The sequence below is a fragment of the Oreochromis aureus genome, linkage group 18, assembly GCF_013358895.1.
Source record: "Oreochromis aureus strain Israel breed Guangdong linkage group 18, ZZ_aureus, whole genome shotgun sequence".
NCBI lineage: Eukaryota > Metazoa > Chordata > Actinopteri > Cichliformes > Cichlidae > Oreochromis > Oreochromis aureus.
Window position 1 is genome coordinate 19619643 of NC_052959.1, and position 24571 is coordinate 19644213.

Sequence of the window (24571 nt, forward strand, 5' to 3'; positions counted from 1 at the left end):
ATAGGCCTGCATGCCAAGATACATTAATCATGTTGTGATGCAAGCTACACTTATTGCATACTTGACCTGAGCTCATGTCATAATACAGAAAGGGAAGAAAGTCGAACTGTAAGTATTGTTTTTATAACTGTACAGCACAATTGAGCTGGCAGGTAGCTCATCTTTTAGACTATGCATATTATTTTATTGATAAATAGTCTTGCTGCATACTTAAAGTTGGGTAATGTCAGTTTGACGTTCCGATATTATGGATTTATTTTGGCCACGTGTAATATTGCACAAAATCCAAAATAGCTCTGGAACAATCTGAGCTACTTGCACAGTGCCTGAACCAGTATCTCTCTTAAGTGCATGAAACCATGCTTCCCTTCAGTTGCTTTCACTGAAAATCTCTGCACTTGCTGCTCTGATGCAATCTGAGAGGTCGGTTTCTTATCAAGTGGGAACTGTCCTCTTCCTGACACGTCCAACGTAAACAAGGCCTGCAGTCACGCCAGTCTCGTGCTGCCATCAAAACAAACAGGTCAGGCCTGAGTGTGGGCACATGTCCTACATGGCTTAGTCCCCTCCATTGAGGGCCTAATTCCCCCCTCACCACCTCATAAAGGGATCTATTGACAGCCCTTCCTGAGCCCTGCTCACACATAAGTGACCCTCATTGTGAAAATATGTGTACCATCGTTTGGGGCAAGCTGCAGCCTATTGCCCTTCCCTTTAAAATAACAACATTTGGCTGAAACGGCATTTTGCCCCCTTTCCTGTCATGATACAGTGACTCAGGGCTTTTCCATCATGTACAGTTTGTAAACAAGGAAACGGTGGAAGCTAAGGATTGAGGCAAATTACTGTTGAGCAGCGGGTTCGGTGCTCTCTTTGTTCACATCTGCTTCATCTTTCAGTAACCACTGTGCTAGTTTTCTGAAGCTGCTGCATGGTCAGGAGGGGAAAACTCTGCAGGCAGACCTAAAAATCTGATCCTCTCCTCATGTTTGACGAGGCTACCTAATCTCTTTTGTTCCACCCCAAGAGTCTATTTCAGGGACAACTGAGCCCACTGTAACAAAAAACCAGTGACGCAAAGCAGGTCATTAAACGCTTCTTCCACTTATTTATTGATGGATCTTTAAGAGGACACACAGATCAACTTTTTAAGTAGGTTGAGTGGACGCTCCAGTGCGAGTTCAAGGACGAGGCTTTACGTTTGATCTTTGAAAGCAGATGCGATGGTGATAGATGACATTTCAGAATTTAAAATCTACCAGGATACACTGCAACTGACTTGTGTTAAAAACAGTCAGTATTAGCTAACAGATTATTTTCTAGAATAGTCCTGTTACCTAAGAAAAAAATAATATAGTTTCCAGCTGTTGATAATCCAGAGTCACCTTCATCCAGACAGCAGTCAGTGTCACAGTACAAATTATACAATGAGATTTTTTTTTTAATAATAAAATCATCCCCAGTGACTTTGTATGTGGGGGATTTACACAACATACTGTAACCTTTTCACAGAAATGAAATCTACCTCGACTGGATTTGCGATTAGGTGAGCCGGCACACGATGCACAACTCCAAGTCTACACTTTGCACAAAAAGTAGACTGTATTGTAAAGATGAAATATAACTGGTTATTAGAAAATATACACAACTAGAGCCATTTTTTTAAACCAACAATCATTGTTTAGCATGTTAAAAAGCTGACTGACTCGAAGAAACATCTTAAGATGCGACAAATTTCGATGTCCAAAATCTATCCAGGAAAAACAAAAAAAATGAACAAACAAAAAGACAAAAACAGAAGAAATTTCTTCAGAAACATGTTTATTGTAAGAGATGAAGAGAATTTCATGAGAACGGCTAAAAACACTTGAGACCTTTGAGGAAACAGTGCACACTGGCTCCAGACAGAGCAGAGCAGTCAAAGAACTCCTTTTGTTCAGATGTTTATCAGGATCCCCGACTCTCTAGTCTGACAAACAGACACCTCAAGGGTTAACTTAATGAAAAGTTATCAGAGCCAAGCTGTGCTGGTTTGTGCAGGGAATAGTAAATATGGAAGCTTTGGCTTTTATTGACAGTTTCCTGCATGCAACCTTCATCTGTTAGAAGCTTAAAAATGCTGATGAGTTGCAGAAAAACACCACCCTTTTTTATTGCTTCTTTAATCAGTAAAACAGCTTTAGTTGTGCCAACACAATAAGCTTACATTACAAATTATAAACAATGTGTCATGAATGACACTGTTAATCAATGATCAATTTAATGTAGCTAGATAAAAACAAATGTGCTTCTCTTTTTGAAAAAAAAACAACACAAAAACATGGGTAACCCAAACTTTTCAGCAGTAATAATAACTAGAATTTTATTGGGCTGCCGGTAAATTATGGATTACAATCACACTAGTAAATCAACTAATCTTTAGTTTCAATTCCAGACCACAATTTTCGATTTTCACTTTAGTTTCAGGTTTCGGGTTTCAGGAATAATCATGAGTCATCATCTATTTTGGGCGTTACTACCAAGCAAAATTTGTCTGTCTAGTATTTAAGAGATATTCTTGTATAGGAGTGCAGAGGAAATAATTTCACACCAACTGATTTTAGCCACACACAAAGGGTTGCAGCGAAATGTTTGCCATGCTTCCCGTTTTCTAAAATATCCTTACTGTGCACATCTGTCTCTGTCATAATGAAAGATGAGGACAGGTCAGAGTCCAGTGAGAGGCAAGCCTTGCACATCTTACATAATAGTACTCCGACAACCTGTCTGCCTGATTCAAAGAACACTCCCTGCTCTCACGGGGCAGTGGATAAATAAGTCATGAGCTGGAGGATTGTGTGACAACAGCGCTCGACAGACAGTCACAACAACACATGCTGGCAGGAAGAAGACAGCTCTAGGTTTGGCAACTGCTTTCAAATGGGATGCGACTGTGACTGATGGCCCCAAAGTGTTTGTGTTGATTTCCAAAAAGCTGCAAAACTTAGATGCCAAACAACCAGCTCCATTAAGACGTCTGTGTAGCTGTGAAATAGTGACATGCTGCAGAAAACTAATTCACTGACTAATTAAAAGCACTGCAGGACCGCTTCTCTGCAAACCATAAAAATTAGGTCACTTCCACTACATTACTGAGAGCGTGATGCAGACAGAGCTCAGTGCATGGATTCAGGCGCCACACAGTGGTCAGTCTGAGCAGCCTCGGCTACATTTACTGAGTGGGTTATGCTACATTAGTGTCTGCTACAGTTACAGTTCACAGCACTGAAAATAATGAAAAACAACAACAACAACAACAACAAAAAGCTACATCAGCAAGATTTATAGCATATACTTGGAAAACAACATGAAGTAGGCTCTGCAGTATTTTTAAAAGTACTATTTATTTTATTTTTAAAATATTTCAAAACTTAAAATTCCCAAAGGTTTGTTAAATTCAGTTTTCACAACAAAATTCATCATTATTAGATGCGATTAACTCTGTGTTAAAGCACAGCTCTATTAAAAGAAAACAAAAACACCATAAATTCATTATTAATGATTACATCAGCTGTGCAAAAGCATTCTTCACATCCAGTTTAAATTCCAAACAATATCACTGCATCACTAAAAAACAAACACAGAACAATAAATGGAAAGCAATGGGAGGTATCAATGTGTCAGCAGAGTATACCGTGGGTAAAAAAAAAAAAAAAAAAAGTTCACCTCCTCTGATGGAGAGACGCCGTCACCCGTATCAGACGTGCTGTGACCTGGGTGAAGCGAGCGAACAAGGTCCTGGAATGTAGTTATGATTTCAGAGTGCCCACAAATTAGTTGTTTTTGTTTTTAAAAGGACACCAGAAGGAATTCTAAGACAGTAATGCATAGTAACAAAACATTAATAGTTAAAATCAACTAAATAATAAAAGTAAAAGGTGAAGGGATGACTCTAGATGAGCACGAATAATAACTGTATTCTAATTCAGTCCCGCTTTTTCATGGCTGAATGTGAAGCCGCATCTCACCACCTTCTTGATGCAACACGTTGCACTGTAACTGTAAAATGTATCTAAACACTTCAATATAAAACCGTTCTAAGCACCATGGCTCCCTTTGCACCTGGCATCAACATGCATTCTGGCTGCATTTAAGTCCAACAATCCACATCTGCAGTCGCTTGAGGCACTAAAGATAAATAAGCAGGTTTGAAAGTAAAAAGCGATAACTACCAATGTGGAAGCAAACAATGCGGAATGCACATATATGGAATGTTTTGGTTGGGCTTTGTGTCACAGTGTTTCAACACTGATGGCGTTTACATCCACCAGATGCAGAAAATGTCATCTTTTTTTAACGCTGCTGCTAAGCATAGTGTGAGCTGCAGTTTCTGTATTGCTCTGTTAAACCCGATTAACCTTAGATAATGTTTACACGTAGCCCACTGGGGTTAAATCGCTGGATTTGGAAAATGTGATGGATCATTATTTGCTTGATGTGTTGTTTTGTGTGATGTGAAGCTGAAGTTATGATTCATGCTAATGCCAGATATCATAAGAGCCTGTGATGCCATTATCATCATTAGCTCTAATGTTGTATAATATCAAATAGTTATATAAAAGTCCTGCTTTCACAAAATCCATTTACATGTTTTCCTGCTATATACATTTATAATAAAAGTAACCAGTATCACCCTTTTTAGTTTTCTCAAATCAGAACCACACGCACCATTTGGAACTGACTGAGGGTTTGTCTGTAAAATGATGCCGGGGGCGGTGAATCTCCCACATTCAGACTGGCAAAGTGTCTGTTCTGTGGTATGTTGCTCAAGCTTCAAACTCTGAAGTCATACTTATCCTGTAGTGTGAGTAGGCGGAAGAGGAAGGAGCAGGATTGGTGGGATCCAAAGTCTTCTGAGGAAGTTCGGTAAGTATGTATTCGGGCAAGGCCTCTGGCGCTCCCATTCCCAAAGTGTATTCCTGAGTTAAATCCATGCATAGTAGTGGCAATGACGATGAGTGCGTCAGTGATCACAGAAATTGCTCGCGCTCACACCCACACACGTCGCTCACAGACAAATAGTTAGTTCATTGTTCAGTGGCTCAAGCAAGCTGCTAGTAGTTGAGTAGGCACTCCCTTTCTGTGCCAGACCAGCGCTTCTTAGCGGCAAACACCTTTGCTTTGTTCACTGATGGACCTGTGAAGAGTCAAACATGTCAGTATAAACAGTCTCTATATTGGTGCATTTGTTTCTTATATTTACCGCATTACTGACCTATATAGCTGAGCAGTACAGGGAGGAAGATGAGGCCGTGCGCCGCTCCCAGCAGCACTATGGCCAAGTACATCCTAAAATAGAAGACCTGGAAGATCTGCGACTTGGAAAGTGCCAGAATTAAGATGCCTCCAAATTTTGTTAATGTGATCCCACTGAAAACCTGCAGAAAGAGGAAAAAGTTACATGAGGCAGTGATAATTAAAAGTACACGTGACCCTTTCATCTAGCAGTTTTTATGCACTGCATTACCAAAGTGCCAAAATTATTCTTTAAACCAGGGGTAGGGAACTCCAGGCCTCGAGAGCCGGTGTTCGGCAGGTTTTAGACGTGTCCTTGAGCCAACACAGCTGATTTAAATGGCTAAATTAGCTCCTCAACATGTCTTAAAGTTCTCCAGAGGCCTTGTAATGAACTAATCATTTGATTCAGGTGTGGTGACCCAGGGTGAGATCTAAAACCTGCAGGACACCGGCTCTCGAGGACTAATGTTCCCTACCCCTGCTTTAAACCAAAAGAGATCATAATATGACGCCCTCTTGTGGATTTAATGAGAGGTGAAAAACTTACTGAGCTGCCCATGTGAGCTAGGGCCTCCTCAGCACGCTCCACTCTGTTGTTCTTCACGCTGATGGTGAAGGCTCGCACGATGTGACTGCAGAACTCCACCGAGATCCCACAGCTCTGCAACAGAGGACAGGAAACACCTCAGCACCACCAACATGAAAATTCTGTGTGAGGTTTTTATGTTGTTTATTTATTTATTTTTTTTAAACATATGAATACAACATATTAATTTGTGCAAACTTTAAGGGACACTGTTACATTGCAAAGACAAAATCCCTGACTGGAGGGCTGAATAATGTAAACACAGGCACAGTTCAAAGGGTACAGCGTGTGACCCAGATGCAAACAGGAACAGAACTTGACTACACCTAAATTTTGTTCTGTTATGAATCATATCAAGATTTCACCTATTCTACAGTAACAATTGGGGAAACAGTGGCTGGACGCAGCAGCACAATCAAGCAATAGGACAAAGTCAGTCTGCTATAAGTTTTTGATCGAGCGGGGTCAAGTTGGCAATTACATGCCAGCTCTGATAAATCAACAGAAATCTGTCAGATGCTGCAAATCTTTTGTCATGCACATACAGCACATTCCAGTCCAGCCAGAACATAATTCAGAAATTCCTCCACAAATCGTGATGGCAGTTCAACTGGAAAATGACATCACCCTTGGCTACCTTGCTTTTATATACACAACTATAACCAGAACACAGTCAAGCTGGCAGCCACCGGGATCACTGATTGCAAAAGATGTGTTGCCAATCTGTAGGCGTTTAACAATGAGAGAATTCTTTGCAAATCTGTCTCAGTGATTGCAGTCAGACTGCGATTGTTTGAAGACAGGTTGCCTCCCACCAGGCAATCTGTGCAAGTGACTCGAGTAGCTGCTGGAACTGCTTACAATGAGTTGCTGGATGTTAAAGATAAATAATAATAATAATAAAAACAGTGCAATCACTGGGCAACCACAGATTTTACTCCTATTTGAAAAGAAATTGGCATTTTTCTCCTACTGTGACTGAGCAATTAAAGGTTATCTTTAATAATATCACCAAAAAATGACACTTATATAAAACACTTAGCGCTCAATGAACCAGTATATTAGGATTACTTGTTACTGTAGTGTGAAAAGCATGCAATAGAAAAGAAAATCAACAAAATACAAAGCTTTTTGGTTTTCCACTGTATTAAAGGATATTTTGGTTAAATGATAGACTTTCACATGATTACAGTGTAAAACAGGCTCACTCTATCAAACCTAACCTGCGAGTCCAGTGAATTCAAGGTGCTCTTACCATAACCAGGTTCACAAGTGACACTGCATTGAGGCTGATGCCCCACAGCCACATGACACCGAACATGTTGACCAGAATCATCGCGATGGTAATGCTGACCAGGACGCCTGCCCACAGCTCGAAGCCCAGCAGCACTGTTGTCACCACAAATATGGCTGCCAGCGAGACGCACAGGTTCAGAATAGTGTCATTCATGATGGTGAGGTACTGCTCGTAAAACACGTAGAAGACGCTGCAAAGGAGGACAATACACATTAGTTAGCAATAAACTGTTATCTCAATAGATAAAGCAGTATCTGTTTAAAATCAACAAGGAACTGTCGCTTTATTACATTGCATTTTTAAACTAGTTACCAATCATCCTGTTCTGACAAACAGCAAATGTAATTTCATAATCATGAACAATTTTTCTGTTGATGCTTTTAAAAAAATAAAGTGAAATTGGCAGAGAACAGGAAACACTTCAACGTCAAACATCATCTGCATTTCCATGAATGTTAACCTTTTACTGCATTATTCCTGATTCTCCTAGATAATATTTTTATATTTTGAATTGACCCACTCTCTGAACTGAGGTGCGGTATCAGTTTTATTTAGCCCCCACTCCTGGTTTAATTAGTGCTTCCCATCTGTTAGTATTAGTACTGGTGCTGGTTTTTGTACTTTGTTAATGATATATACAATGACTTATTGCATTATTGTGAAGCACTTTGGTCTACCTTTGGTTTTAAATGTGCTATATAAATAAAATTGTATTGTATTGTAATGTTGTTTTCTTTGCCATGTGCTTATCTATGACCTACTTCCCCACCTCTGATAACCCTAAAGTTTCAGTTCAAAAAATTCAGCATACACCACCATAAACCATAAAACAGTGGCTGAAACTGAAAACTTCATTTGGAACAAACTTTAATATAGAACTATAAAATGATTTATATATGCGCAGCAAGTTGATACAATAGGTCTTACCTGTAGGCGAAAACTTTGTGGTCCACGGACTGACTGATATTTTTGGCCAGGATTCGAGCCATTTTCAGAGCCTCTGTATAATCTGAGGACTCCTTTAGGATGGTGTGGTAAGTCATGAAGTACGTGGCTCCTACCCCTGTGTTGTTGGGATACAGGTCAACTGCTGTGGCATAGGCTGCATGGCCACTAGAGGAATATGGGAAGAAGTGAAACATCATAATCCACAACAAAAGTGGTACACAGTGCTTTCAATAGAAGGAGGAGATGTTGACAGAGCTTTAAAATTACCCTTTTCCGCATTTGGGGTTGGGGTTGTCAGACAGAAACATGGGTAAAAAGTGCATGAAGTCTTCTCCTTCAGGCCTCTGTTTTCCACTGGGAGTCATCGGCCGACAGGATACACAGGACGAGTTTACCACTGGAAAAATACATTAATCAGTACATATACTTCTGCACATTTATTCTGACAAAAAACACAAGAACTGAAAACTACTAAAATAACAAGTGAATGTTTTGGAAAGTCTGATATACAACATAGAGGTGATTAACATACAATATATACAGATCACACTATCAGCATTATTACTAAGATTACCATTATCATCACCATGGATACAGATTCCTGCACCTGTTTTTTTTTTTTTTTTTGTTCTGAAAAATGTAATGCACCTTACTTTAACCGTTTGAGTTCCTATATTGCCTTGTTGCTTTGGCATGAATTTTATGTTTTAAAGCCATTGTTTCGTATGAAGAACTAAAAATAAAAACCTTTGGCCAGATTGGCCCATTGTAACAGCAGGGTTATGGGGTTATGAAACAAGAGTTCAAAGCACTGAATAAAACTTTACCGGAGGCATTGCAGAAGGCCCCGGTGGTGTTGTAGTACCGACAGCAGGTGGACTGAGGCTTCACCCAATCAAAGTAGTCATCGAGCCAGGAGGATGGTGTGCTGGCAATGCTTGTGCTACAAGCAGAGGAAAAAAATAAATAAATAGCTCTGGCATCACAACATCAGAGCAGACAGGTTTCATAACCTTTGCAGGATCTAGAGTTTTTAGCTATTGATATATTACTTTACACAATCACTTAAACAGTTTGATCAGGAGCTCATGTCAGCCTCATAGCTCAGACTTACTAGTTGCTAAGAAGTGAAGCTGTGTAGACCTGCTGCACCAGGGAGTTGTTGTTACACCCCACCCCTCCACAAACAGCATTCTGACCCTCTGGGCTACTGTAGTTGAGACCTTCCTCTACCACAAAGTAAACAGGTGCTCCGGTGTGGAGATACTCGCTCATGTTCTTGAAGTAGTCCAACACATACGAGTCCTAGAGAGAAAGAAACTGTCAGAGCTGCCCGCAGGAAAAAGGATGTGAGAGAAGATATCGTGCTTGTTCCATTACCACACACACACACACACACAAATAGCTGTGAGAAATTATGGCACATTACATGCATGATTTCCTGAATGACTAAGCAGCAAACTAACCCGAATACAAATTTCAACGTCACTGCTGAGTGTTGCTACAATCAACCTGTAGACAAACTTTTCCAAAAGTATCAAAATGGCTTAAATGGTGTACATAAAACTTACATCTGGCATGGATAATTTCTGGTCCAGTCCGATCTCAACTTTATTCACCACAGCAATACTGAAGGAGAGCATTCCCACAAACACTGCCACCTATAAATAACAATATGATCATGAATGCATGCTCATGACAAACAATTCTTCAAATCAAACCCAAAAACCTGTTTTTTAGCTTATTATCAAAAGGCAGGCGTGCATGACTGCATTGAGGTACTCACTATGACTGGTCGCACCCACTCCGTGAGGATGAATGGGGCGAAGACTTTCTTGAAAAACCGGAACAGGAAGCCATCTGTTTTGATTTCCTGGCCTTCTGGCAGCGTCATGCAGCAGAAGACATCAAGTCGATTCCTCTATTAGACACAGGCAACAAAGCATTTGATAAGTGCACGTTACCACTACTGACCTAGTCTGAAACTATGAAGAATATGCACTCAAACATTTGTTATTGAGATTCAAATACACTCCAAACTCCACTAGGAAATTTGAATAATAAGAAGAGACATCACTGCACCAAATTCATTTTAAATCTCCTCAAAATTAGATTAGAGTTTGCTGGGACTGAAACTTCCAGCTTAAATATTTGGCAAAACATCTCCATAAACCCTCAGTCTGTAAATCTGTAACTCTGTTCATATGATCGTCTCACCTCTTGCCTTTTAGCGTCCAGACCGAGCAAGCTGACAAAGCAACTGATCTGCAAAAGGAAATCAATAAAAACAGCCAAGCCAGCAAACATGGAGAACGTCCTGACTGCTGGCATGCTGGACAGCGCTCCTGGAAAAGAAAAAGAACAAGATTATTTTATCAGTATGTGACTCACCAGGGCACTATGACACATTTTGTGGCCATGGCAACAATTTGGACCAAAAAAAGCAAAACAAAAAAAAAAAAAAAATTATTCTAGCTTTTAATGGCTTTAATAAGTGTAATGGAAACAAGCACTATTAGAATCAAGATTCAGACAATCAGCATTACACAGCCTTGGCATACAGTCAGAAGAGAGAAATAAATAACACAGTTACTGCCAAGTGACTCAGTTGTTAGAGATCTGAAATAGTCCCATCAGTACAAACAGTGTTACAGAGCATTTATCATAAAATCACTGTTGTATGAACACTCAATGTCAGGGTAGTTATTAATGATAAAAAGAGCAGTTTGATCTGAGAGCCGTCTGTGTACTTGATGTGGTAATAAAGGAAAATTTAATAACCGATCTATTTTACCCAGGAAGAAGGCGACGGTCTCAGAGAAGGAGGACAGAAACAAGCTCGGGGCGATGTCTCCAAGAATACGACCGATCTGCTGGTGGAGTTCTTCCTGTGGCATCCGCTCATCCCTCTGTTCGAAAATACAAATGAAGAACCAATTTAGCACATGGAGCTGGTTTTATTTACAGCTCCATATTTCTATTCTTGGACTCACTAGAGTAGCTTAACATGACTCACCGTCTGAAATAATCCTTATTAATCTTACACTGGGCTTGAGCGCAGGCCCTCAGATCATCATCTGTCTAAAACATACCACCTTAGCTCCCCTTGTATTCAGACCACCCCATCTTTATTCTGATTGGTTGTCAGCCTGACTTTATGCATTTAAAAAAAAAAAAAAAAAAAAAATCTGTATAAACTATCTTAGTTTCAAAGCCTAGAAAGAAAATAAACAAAACCATAATAGAGAGACAGAAAAACTGGACAATAAAGCATAATTAATATTAATAAAAGGTCTAGATTAGCAACCACATTATATGGCGAACCACTTGTTAATTATGTGTCAGTTTAATCGACTGGATTGGAAGAGCTTACCTGGTATGTCTGTACTATGATAAAGATGTTGTCCACTCCAACAGCCAGCACAAGGAAGGGAATGACCTCAATCACAATGAGCGTGAGCGGGACACCACAGTAGCTGAAGATCCCCAGTGAGCAGGCCACAGAGCTCAGCACAATCAGGATACCTGCTATACCCAGGGAAATCTTAGAGTCCACCTGTAGGGGCAAAAATATAAAAGGCCCATCATGTGCACGCTTTATGCACGACTAGAAAGAAAGTTGCCAATCACGTTGATCCAGTTTAGCTAAATTAAAGTCATGTGTTAAATTCTAAGGTCACAAACAGGAAGGAGGAGTTACAAAGCATAATGTGTCAAACTACATCAGGCATGGATTATGTTCACTGATCATTAAAAGCACATGCACAGTGAAGAAAAAGAATTTAATTTTTACCAGCACTCTTCTAAAGCTGTGGATGTGACCCAGGGCCAGGGAGATGTAGATGAACATAATGCCATAGCTGAGGACCACAGTGCTGATGTCGCTGTTGCTCTCTCTGTTGATTTCATCTTCAATGCTCCTCTCTGCACTGAAAGCGATGGTCAGGTTGGGGTTGCTGAAGTTCTTCATAAATTTGATGAACCTGAAATGGAAGCGAAAAACCCAGATGTTAACGTACGAGCAGCATCTTGAGCTATTGTGAGCTTATTGATCATTTGTTGTCTCACTCGTTTTCCCAGGCCAGAGCTTTCTCCAATCTGACGGTGTCATTCAAATAGTTGTTGATGGGAAAGGTGATCACGAGCGCAGTGGCATTGTTGTAGTTTGTGTCTGTAGTGGGGAAAGAAGGAAAACAAAAAACAAGATGCATGAGCCACTTAAAATGCCTCTCATTTATCAATCAATCATAAGAATTACAATTATTGAACTGACAGTTATTGCTTAATGTTCCTTTTGCTGGGGGAAAAAAATGGCTTCTAAATTAGATCGTCACAGTTGGCTGAAGACAAAAATGGGAAGTTGTTCTTACTTTTGGTTTAGGCTTTATTTGGATGCAACATTTCAGATCTAGTAATGCGCCATATTCTTGCTACAAGTACTTAGTCATTTGTTTTTCAATTCCTAATTGTAGTGCAAGGTCAGTTCTAATCATGTTGCATTACATTATAATAAATGCCAGGGTTTATTCTGAATCAACACTACTGCAACTGCAACACAGCCCAACACGCCAAAATAAAACACAGACATCAATGCATATCTAATACGCCACTGATACAATCTTCTTCTTCGGCTTGCCACAGTGAATCATTTGCCTTCATCTCATCCTTTCTACCATCCTGCATACATGAATTTGTGTTCCTCCTCTTTTCCTCCTGCCTGGTAACTTCATCTCCACCATCTCTGCACATTTCAAAATCATCTAAACCTCGCCCTGATAACTTTGTCTCCAACCTGAGCTGTCCCTCTGAAGTTATTACAAATCCTATCCTTCCCTGGCAACTCCAACAAAATATTACAACATAAAATGAATAAAATTAAATAAACATAGGTATTAATGAATTATATAATCAATTGGAAGAGCAGACATACGTTCCTATTTTTGTCTTCATTTTCTTCGACAACAATCATGCACTCTAGTATTATTATTATGATTATTTTTTAATTTACCTATTTATAGAAATAACTTAATAACACTGAAATTTAGACACGTGTTATTTCCCCTGTTGAATTTTTCCTGCTTTTAACTTGCACAGAATTATTTTTCTTCTTTTTTCATTGTTTTTGATTTGTATGCATTTAATGGCACAAAAAAAAAAAAAAAAAAAAAAATCTATTCCATTATTTTTATTTCTAATTAAATTTTTGGCACTTTAGGCCCTCCATACACTGCTACAAATGGAAAGTTTATATGCAGAGTACAGCGAGTGATCAAAGACCAAAGTGTTTCTTTCAGTGTAGTAAAACTCAATAAAGGAATAATACGAGAAGCTGTAAACCAATTAACTACTGTAGGGAAGAAAAAACAACAATTCCCACAGTTCTGGGACAAACAGCAAGTGATTTGCACTTGAAATTGCTTTTCTATGAAACGTGTTGCATGCAAGTTAAATGTATAATTTCATTAAAAGAAAATTCAGAATTGGTGAATATGCAAGTTTTTTTTCCCCCAATGCAAGAGTTTAACTGCCAGCATGGCATTCAAACAACTTTTAACATACAAAGCTGTGTCAGTATAACCCCCATTTTCTGATTGAAGTTGTAAATGCTCCCAACTCACCAAATTAATTTAAAAAAAAAAAAAAAAAAAAAAAAAAAAAAGGGTTGTCTAGTGTCAAACCGAAGTCATGTGAATATACTTCACAACTCACCATCGTATCCCCCCAGTGCAAGCCAAGGGAAGACAGGGCCACCAAAGGTGCCTAAACAAGGGTCATGTAGCATAGTGGTGTCGTTGAGGGAAGCTGGGGCACTGCACAAGCAAAAAGTAAACAATTAGGTTAAAGACAACCGTCAGTAAGGGATTGCAGAAATCTGCATCAGATAAACATCGATTGCACATGACAGCGAATGAGGAAGTTGAGTGTACTATTTTAAGAAGACACTTTTTTCAGTGACCTCAGCTGCACAAAGGAGATTCTTGTTAACAGCAGGTGTCATTTTTAAACCATTTGTTTGCTTTTTTTAACTTTTAAAAACATTTCTTAGACATTTGACACAAATGTGACAGCAATTAAAACAAGCTGATAAGAGAAGTAAAGGCTAAATCTATCAATAAAACAGATACAAATACTTTTACCTGACACAGTAGAGGAAGTGGTCATGATAGTCAGCCCAGATATAAAATTCATCTCCCATATAGTGATCCAGTGCAGCGTGGCTGTTCTGGAAGTAGTTTAGGACACTAAGGATTGTACAGTTGTCATTGTACGGGGCCAGAGGAGCCAAGCAGATGTCCTTCAGGGTAACGGATTCTTGATTATATGAGGCTACGAGGCCTTCAATTTCAAGCTGCAGATCCAGGACCTGGTAAGTTGAAAGAAAATGGAAAAAGAAAGGAGAACCTTTTAACCACCGTATGAAAAATTTGCTTGCTTTTCACATGCAAAGCTTCTATTTTATCTAACAAAGGAAACAGTGACGTTGTTACAGAATTTACACACTGACAGCATTGTGACTCGGTGGTTAGCAATGTTGCTCAACAGCACAACAGTCTCTGGTTGAAAACCTGCGTGAGTCTGGATGTTCCGCCTGTGCCATTAATGTGGAATATGTTAGCCAAGGATACGCTCAAAACAGAGACACCATGGTGCTGTATTTATTTATTTCTTGATGATAAGAAAGTGACTTGTGTACATTGGGAGAGCATTAAATCATATTTAACCTCATTGAAATATCTGGATGGTTCGTTAATACCTTTTGTTTAAACTTCTATGTAGTTTATGTGTCAAAAATAGTCAAAGTAGACTGAACAGGCTTCCGAAATAAACCAGTCTGACTTCAACTCACCTGATGCAGGAGCTCTTTGTTCAGAACCGAACCGAATGGGATAGATGCTCCTCCTATATACGGATCGTAGGTCTCATTGAGCTTGAGTGGAGTAGTTATGATGAGCTGCACAGTTCTAAAGAAAGGTCCAAAGTGTTTGTCAAAGTAATCCTTCTCTTGACGAGCTTGGCTCTTGGGAGATGACCAGAGCTCAACAGGGTCAGTGGTGATGTGCATGTAAGCCAGGCCCCCAGCTGAGGCTCCCACCAGTACCAGGCAGCAGAAGAGAATGAGAAATGGATGCCTCACGCAGAAGGAACCCCAGGAGCTGAAGAGCATCCGCAGGCCATTCTCAAAACGCTCACCCAGCGTTTCACAGCATGATGCATTTACTGAAAGGTAGGAAATACCTAGAACTTAGTTTGGGCTGTGTGGTAATTACATCAAGACACATTTAGAGAAATAATGCAGTCTCAATGACATTTCATGGCTGTACCTTGATCAGGATCATCACCGTTAAGCGACAGTGGGTTATTACTGTCCAAAATGGGGCCATACTCAGATGTGATAGCTCTTTTCCTGCAAAGAAGGACAAACATACGATATCATCCAAATCTGTTTTCCACTCTGAAATATATTCAGCTACAGTATGTACTGTTTGACACAGGACCCAAAAGTATACAGTCAGAAAGATTTGTTATTTTAACTATTCAGTGAATTATAAGTTGCAGTTACAATTTCAATGTAAAGCACAGACTTATTAAATGCATTAATTTAAGGATATTCCAACCCTTTTTCCCAGGAGATCATGGGTTTGGTGCAAGCCCCCCCCCCTTTTTCTTTTTAAATTCGCTTGAACAATTAGTTTATGACCTTTTACCTGCTGAACTTCAGAGAGTGGCATTTGCATTTGGAAGTTCCGACTAAATGAATAAATAAATATGTAAATAAATATGAGAGAGAATATCAGGAGTGGGCTGAACGGTCTGGTAAACTTGTGGGAAAAATAAAAAAATGAATCACAAAACTTGGCAACATGAAAAGGCTCGAGTTCCAACACAAGGCAAAAGTGGTAGATGGTTGCAAGATCCTTTGAACAGTACTGATAATTTAAAAGAATCACGTCAACTCTTTAGACAGACAAACCCCAAATCAGCATGAGTGATGATGCATTTTCCCAGATGAAAACCAAACCACAAGCAGAAAAAACCAAAACAAAACAAAACTGACAACTGAAATCAGCTGGCAAAGCATCACAAACCTCTTCACACAGTCATCGCCTTTACCCATCATGCGTGTGCAGTCAACCCTCAAGGCCTATCTAGTACCAGAAAAACCCTGCTTAACCTCGAAGTGTGTCATCATACAAATCTCTCCACATCCAACTATACAGTGTGTGTTAGAAGCTAAAAAAGTCCATTACCTGTAACACCAAACTCCCAGAAGAACTCCAAAAAAGATGAGCAGGAAGGCCATGTAGGAGAGCCACATGATGACGGCCATGGCATCAATACCAAGGATGGTCCATGGAGGCGGGAGCGGTGGAGGTACGGGTTTCGGGCCGCAGGACTTGGTGCAGTCCTGACAGGAGCACGGACCTGAACCATCGTCCAGGCTTTCGTTACAGGCGTATGTATTGTTGTTCATGGGAGTGTAACCAGCCAACGGGACATCTAGAGTAAAGACATTGCACATCACAGGACAAAGAGGGACCAGACACTTAAAAATACTCAAGCTCAGAAAACTACTGCTTTAAAAACAAATTTTTAAAAAAAAGTACTTGAAAAATACTGACCTGTGAATACTGGCTCGATGGGAAAAGGGGCCTGTCCATTCTTGGTACTGAACATGTACTGGATCCAGTTAGTAGCATTACATTCTTTTGCAGTCTTGCCACACAGAAGAGATAAGGCCTTCACATTGCTAGATGGTGCCTGGACATCCTTGCATGCGTTGTACATGGCTGGCAGAAGTCAAATGACAGAATTTTAAAAACAAGGCAAAAAACCCAAAAAGGTGGCATATAAATAATTAAGTCAACTCCAAATTTAAATGTTATAATTATCAGTCACCAAAAATTAAACAATTACACAAGACTTTATATAGAACTGATAAAGCTCCCTACTGTTACAATACTGGGAATTCTGGCTAAAAACTCACCGTTAGAAAATGTTTGTCCAATATAGTATTGCACTGCCCTTACGTCTACGCCAGTAATATTGGTGACATTCATAAACTGACTCTGGTGGGGACTGCAAGTCAGCTCACAGAAGAGGTTCATGAGATTGTAGAAACACGCCGGGCACCTGCAGGCAGACGCACAGTCAGACAGAAACAAGGAAACAGATTTGCTGCTATAACTCAAAATAATAAAACAAGTTAAAGTGTAAAAGTCTGTAAAAGTTTCTTGGAGAAAACAAAAGTGTGCTGACATAAAATGAAATTCCTTTGGCCTTTGAGCGAGTCCACATCTAAACCAATTAACTGGAAAATGCAATGTTGACACTTGCAACATGTAAGACTGTCAGTATGCTGTGTGTGCCACTGCAGAGTTTATCATCAGAAATTCAAAAAGAAAAAGGGAACAACGATGCCAAGCAGGTCATGTGTTCTGGCAGTTTATTATATAACATCTCTGCATACCGAGACAGGAACTGAAGTGGCAGCTGGAGACTGCCTTTGAGGGTTCGCAACTGGTCAACGTTGCAGCAGAGACTTTTGTTTCCATAGTCGTACCCAGGACAGAGCTCCTTCATATACAAACACAAAGAGAATGATGACACTTTATAAGAGTATTTCTGTAAGAGGAAACCTGTGGGATGCTTTAGGTGTCAACAATTTGAGCAATAAGAGAAAACAAAACAAAACAAAACATTGAAGGGCTGTACGTACGGTGAGAAGCTGATAACCATCAGGTTGTAGTGGCATAGGTGGACCAGTGTAGTTGCAGTTGTACTTTTTTCCACCCACCGTCGACTCACCGCACTCACCGTACCACACACAGTGATGGGCCACAACATGATACTTGTAAAACAAGAAAATCAGAGGTCATTTATTTAGTGATTGTAGAGAAAGCAGCAGTGCAAGTTTATGGTCGTTTCAGCTGCACAGTCCAGTAAACAACATGTTTTTTGTTTTTTTTGTTTTTTGTTTTTTTAACTCATGTGACTCAGCTTCAATTTTCACCAAGTGAGGATATGGTCAAAACCAAGAGGGCAAAGAGAAAGCCCAGACACATTTAGTTTCTCTAAAGGCTGCAGCAGACCATATGACTTTGTAGACCGATGACCTGACTTCCTTTAGATACATTTCCGTCTCAAAGACTTTCAGAGTGAGTCTGCTTTGAGGGCTGCAGAGATTTATGAAAAGAAAAAAAGCGTGATTAAATGTAATTGCGAAAAGTTTTCAAGATTAAATATCAGCTCAGGATGTTGGAATGAGACTTAAAACAGTGCCAGCAGTTAGAAATGCTAGCACTTACACAGTGATTTTTTTATGATGCGTCTCACTCACTCTCAATCTCTTTTTTCTATAATGTCTAATATTCGCACACACTAACTTAAACTTGGGTTCAGCATTGTGCCCAGGCTGGGGCTAACTGGGGAATCGATCTACCTCCTGAGCCACAGCAGAAGTGGGTGGCCCTTACGAGCATTCAAATATGTGTGAAAAGAGACCACCGCTTAACAGAGTCACATTTATGTATTCTTGTATTTGTGTTTGAGAGTAATAAGAGTTCATCGGTACGTCACTGCAGATTCTCACTTCCCTTGCACAAACGCAAAGAGTGGCCACATTTCTCTCTCTCCGTTCCTCTCCTGTCATCCCTCCAAGAGGGTGAAGAACTGAAGTGAATAGAGGGAGGTTCCCTTGCTTTCACTCCTCCAACTTTTCCTCCAACAGACTGTGTGACTTTGATTGAAACTGCTTAAGGGGATTTAACAAATTTGGATGCAGACGACATTTAACAGAGTTAAATATCAGACCCGTCTCATTTCCTGTGTTTCTAGTATCTTGTGCTTTGTATGTCTGAAAATAGTCCCCTCACTTCTGCAAACATGTTTCCTTTTCATCTGGTATTTTAAAGAATACCCTTTGAAAAGCAGACAGACACATTTCTCAGTTTTTGTTTTCCAATCAGTCAACCATGGAGAGATACTCTTACATAAAGATTTAAAACTAAACATTTTTTTTCTGTTTATTCAGCATCAGTGCGCTCTCACATGCTTTTTTCGTTCCGATGAGTAACTTAGGGAAGTTGATTCACTTACTCCACAAACTTTTATGGGAAAGCCTGTCACACTTTGTCCTACTCGTGTCTTGTGGTGCAAAGATGACACTTGGCATTAGATTATCACTAAAAATTGAAAGTGCAGCCAGGGCTAGTGACCAAACTCTGCATCTATCGAAATTAAGTCTTGTTAATTCAGGGTAAAAAGCAAAACTCCGACTGGGAATATTCAGAGAAATTCACCTCAACTCAGGAGCCATGCACACTCAGAGGCTTTGCTAAAATACTTTCAGCTTCATCCACAGCAGCCACAAATCAATACTCTTTTACTGATTTTGACATTCCTGCTGCTTCTGTCAGGACATCTTATCCTAAAGAGGTAATGATTAATCATTCTGGTGTTTTAGCAGGATTTCAAAAAAAGTGCAGACAGTGGACTGACCCAATTACATCACGAGGAGGAGAGCAAACAATGCAGTGATAAGCATTATCTACATCTGATTAAATCACAGACAAGATTTTTTTTGTCTGCTTTGATCAAAAATCTCCTAAACTGATCTTAAATAATTTTATGGGTATTTCTTAAGGAGATGTAGTAATTTAAAAGTTTATCAATACATGCTGAAGTTGAAGCTGGCACACAAAACTGTGCTTTTTTTTATGTGAATTGATGTTAATCTCAAAATTAACCCCAGTAGTTTCAAGTCTCATGAGCTTCTGTATTCTCTCTTTGCACCATTTTCTTTTAACCAGCTCCGCGGTTACTACATCAGCTACATTACGTGTAGTTCAAATACCTGATACATCCAAATAGAAAGTGAATTTTTCACCACAGCTATTCTTTCCTACTACCTAGCTTTTAACTCGCAGGTTTTGATCACCGTTGACAGGCTTGAGATTTTAGCGACATTTATCATAGCTATGATGACACTTCGGGAGACATTAGTCAGCACACGAATCTGGTTTCGACATTCGCTGAACCTAGAACCTAGAACCTGTACACGCACCGCCAGTCTCATGTTTCTCCGCCACAAAGCAGCAGTATCAACCCCAGCTATATGCTCAAACCGACATTAAGCCAATTATCGGCTAATGCTGTCTTCAATATATACAAAATAGGGTGAGCACTTTTAATAGCTCGACTCAGCCTAAACCTGAGTTTCCCTCGACAACTGATAAACAAACACTAGCTACGCCTGAGCTGAGTCATTAAACAGTCACGAGAGCAGTGACGTTAAATCAAACTTACCGATCTAAAATAACCCTCGGCCAGGAATATAACGAGGAAGAGCAGACTTAAGAAGCTTCTCCCTGCCATGAGCCCCATCTCGGTGCCTGAAACGATCAAATTGAACTGAACGCTCAGGTAAACTTTGACATATCCTCACAACCGTCTTCTTCGTCTTCTTCCTCCCACTATTTATTTGGGGCGGAGATAAATATTTATCCGAGCGCTGCCCCCTAGCGACGAAGATGGCCCACTGCACCACGAAAAGGAACTTCCCCATTTAATTTAATAATCCCCATTACCTTTTTTTTTTATTGTCTTCACGTGAATTCACATGATTAAACTAGGGATTAGAGTGTGCTTGAGTCAGATAAATTTGGGTTGCAGTGATAGACATCTGCTTGCTACAGCTTACACCATAAAATATTTACCTTGTTTTAAGACAATAGAGAAATTTACCTTATTTAAATTATTTAACCTTAGCTTATAAGGGGAAACCATAAATACCATATAATATAATATAACATTTTTTTTTACATCTATGGAACATATCATACAGTAGTCAATCATCCGTATCAGTTTACCACTCACAGCCCTACCCTGACCTATGTCATAAATACAACCATTAAAAAAGTGACTGTACTTTATGTGAATATGTGTGCCAAGAGTTTGTTTGTTCCAAGATTTGTCCCAGGGTTGATGTGGCATTCCTTGGCCTTCCTTTTCCCAACTATTTTTAAACACTGCCAACCAGGAAGTGAGCATTTCTAGTATATTCTGATACCACAAACCACACGTGTTTTCAGCATTCCTTTGAAACACACAAGTTTGAATATTTTACCAAAACAGGGCAGAGTTCTGGCTCATGTGTCACCTGAACAGCTTTACTGTTATAATTATACATTCTGGAAATGTCCAAAGACAGGACAGAAACTTCAAGAAAGCAGAGGACATTTCCGCATTTCTCCTGAAGCCAAACGATTTAATTTACCTTTGATCCTGCTGTGATGTTACTGGCTCTCTGCAGTCACAAATCTAATTTAAATAATTCTTTCCTGCAGGCCGACATTTTAATTTCAAGTTTTTCTGCCCACAACCCAGCAGCCATTACCTTATCTCATGTCCTGGTACTGCAAGAAACCTTTTGTGTTTTTTGTAATGACTCTGTTTCCCTTCACATTCCTAGTTTTTGAGGTCCACCAAAAGTCGTCTGCTAGGACAGAAAAAAGTGCATAAGCGACATATAAACCTGTCATTTGTTCTGCCGAATAAATTGAATGTTTTAGTCTATGCACACAGCTAAAATTCAATCAAGAGCATATCTTGACATCCAGATCTCTTTAAAGCTGTGAGTGGAACACCTTAATGCATCGTTGTTTCACTAAAACAGAAACAGGAAAGCATTCAGGCTGTGCTGAAATAACAACAAACAGGAGACATGTCCATAGAAAATAAGATTTACTCATTTACACTTTTGAATGAAATAATCACAATTCAGGAATAAGTGCATATTCACATATGATATGACAAAACTGTGTACTGAGTATAAATTATAGGCGACTATGCCGGGTTATATTACAGCATACACACTGTTACCTGTACATGTACCTGTGTAAAATCTGCAAAGGTAGGTTTACAGGCTGCTACAAAACTATATTCCCTTAAAACTAGGAACAGATATTTGCAAGGTTTAATGCTGCTGCAGGACTAAAAAAGGCTTTAAAGCTAGGAACAGATTCATAGATGCATTGTCAACACTTTGTGCGAAACAACAAGGAACCAGCCAAAGGGGTTCTGGTGATAATAACAGACCACGGGCGTCAGAAACATTCATTTCTAAAATATGTCCCAGGGAAGTGCAACTACTGCTACAGTTCAAACAATTTACTCAAACGGCCTAAGACAGGTCAACCAGCATTTTAAACATGGTACAAACAAGACAAAAGTACTATATATCTAGATCACAACTGGTGCTGCTGAGTTTTTTCCCCAACTTGTCTATCTATGACGCCGTTTTTGCTTGTCAAAAAAAAACAAAAAAAACAGCTCTTGCTGAAAAGTACTCAGTCATGAGGGCTACAAATGACTTCCTTAATACTCAGACTTTAGTATGACACACTGATAAAAAACCTCAGACTATCTCGCTTTGTGGGTCTCCACAAATATGCTTCATGTTACAAGAACGCTGCCGATTCTGAGCTACAAAACACAGCAGGACGAATGGGAACATTTGCTGTATTTACCATCACAATCTCCACATAGTTATGACAGGGAAAAACAAGAAGCTCAGCTCTCTTGTTCTATGCCAGGTGATGCAACAGTCTTTTTTAATACATACAGAATTAATTTAGAACATAAAGATCACACATTAAAATGACAATTCACCAGAATTCCCCTTTATGCCGACTGTACATCCCCTACATTCCAAGGTATCTGACTCATCCTCCAGGAGGGGTGCCAAAGGAATTCAGGGGAATCTTTAAAAGAAACTCCCTTTAATCTTTTTGACTTCACCACAGAGACATGGCCTCTAACTAGCGAGTCTACAACGTATGTACCTCAAGTTGTGTTTTTGGGTTGACCTGCCCGCTTCGGCGTTCTTGAAATGTTACCGGAGGTGTTTACACGCTTTTAATAGCATTCCTCCACCAACACATTTGGATCACAAAATCTTTTGTGCATAGTATCTACACATTTCTACTTCTCACATTTTCAGAAGAGAGTTTCCCTTCCTGTCAGGAGGTACGTCACAAAGGTGGAGTCTATCTGTTCTCTTAAGGTCAGCTGAGACATGCGAAACAACTTTTGTCATTCTCATTGGTAGTTTGGAGGTGGTGTGAAAAATAAAAGTCTTTGGAATGAGACTGGTTTAACTTGAAGGCATGCCAACAATGCTGCTCAAACTGTCAGCTGACTCCATACGATAGGACAGAGTAGGGTGGTACCACTCAGCAATCCAGCCAAGATACTGAAGATAACGCCTTTCATTAAAGGAACAGAAAGTAGTCTCTTATTTCTTGTCACATTCCACCAAGTCAGTCCGGGCCCAGGTACTCTGCATTCTCCGCTGCCGGTATGTGTCCATTGGTGTGGGTCTTGAAGGTGGGAGTGAAATCCTGTTGGTAGTCGGGGTTGTCTATGCTTTGCTGAGGCAGGTATTTCTCAGTGCTGTGGACCGTGCCGTTTGACGTGAGCGGGAGGACGGCCGGGGACAGAATCTCATTGAGATATTCTGGTCCGGCGGCCCCGTTCTTAAAGTAGTTCAGGTACTCTGTCTCCGTATGGTCCGAGGAGATGGTGGGAAGAAGGGTGCGAGGTGGACCGGGATGCTGGTAGATAGGATTCACCACATCTGAGATGGGAGTCTGGTTTATGTAGCCTGCAAGAAAGACATTTACATTAACGAGGGCACCAGACAATTTCTCTTTCCATAGGAAAAAAGTAATGATCATAACAGGAGAGCCGCATGTTTTAGGGTATTTATTTATTTAGACCAACTGACTATTTAGACATGGCATGAGTGAAGGCTAAAAGATGAGTCATGACATGCAGTAGAGAGACCCCCGGTTTGATGCGCCATGAGCTGAAACCATCAGTGCAGATCTTTTCCCAAAGCTCCCAAATAATGCTGTAATCTTGACGTTGAGCTATTTGCATATATTAGAGCTATTTCTTATATTTTGTAACTTTATTGTATTATTTAATTTAGTTCAGTCTGTTACTGTCCTTATTATCTTGGAGCCACTGTAACCACATAATTTTCTTAGGGATTAATAAAGTATTCTGATTCTGAAGATGAAATGGTACAAATCTACAAATCTATGCAGAAAGGCTTTAATAAGACGCATTCTATCCAACAAAGAAAGTCTTCTTTTTCTTGTTTTTCTTCTTCTGCCTCTATCTCACCTTGTCACTATCATCCTCATCATCACTAACCCTCTCTCATTACATCCATGGCAGCTCCATCGCTCACATCCTTTGTCCAGTATATCCACTATCCCTCCTCTGCACATGTCCAAACCATCTCAGCCCTGCCTCTCTAGCTTTGTCTCCAACCCTGAGCCGTCCCCCTGATGCATTCGTTTCTAATCCTGTCCATTCTTTTCACTCCTGATGAAAACTCTGCATCAACTCTGCCACCTCCAGCACCAACTCCCTTTTTTTTTTTTGTCAGTGCC

The 24571-nt window shown here is 39.9% G+C and overlaps 2 protein-coding genes across 2 annotated transcripts in view; both read right to left on the reverse strand.

Annotated features, from left to right (window-relative positions):
- Positions 1-1801: 1801 nt before the first annotated feature.
- Positions 1802-20574, reverse strand: npc1 (Niemann-Pick disease, type C1). Its single transcript, XM_031734732.2, has 25 exons — positions 20415-20574; positions 17827-17958; positions 17578-17684; positions 17095-17240; positions 16730-16897; positions 16358-16607; positions 15431-15513; positions 14956-15326; positions 14246-14472; positions 13818-13918; positions 12177-12279; positions 11902-12091; positions 11482-11664; positions 10903-11017; positions 10326-10453; positions 9895-10029; positions 9680-9769; positions 9223-9413; positions 8936-9051; positions 8376-8505; positions 8088-8273; positions 7119-7350; positions 5825-5938; positions 5255-5417; positions 1802-5176 (listed from the first exon to the last, which is right to left on the reverse strand). Exons 1-25 carry the CDS (start codon positions 20490-20492, stop codon positions 5094-5096), a joined length of 3822 nt encoding a protein of 1273 aa, XP_031590592.2. The 5' UTR covers positions 20493-20574; the 3' UTR covers positions 1802-5093.
- Positions 20575-21834: 1260 nt separating this feature from the next.
- Positions 21835-24571, reverse strand: part of egfra (epidermal growth factor receptor a (erythroblastic leukemia viral (v-erb-b) oncogene homolog, avian)) — a 43650-nt gene continuing 40913 nt past the window's right edge. Inside the window, exon 28 of the mRNA XM_039602295.1 lies at positions 21835-23772. Within this exon, the coding sequence (XP_039458229.1) occupies positions 23429-23772 (344 nt within the window). The 3' untranslated portion in view covers positions 21835-23428. The remainder of the gene's footprint in view (positions 23773-24571) is intronic.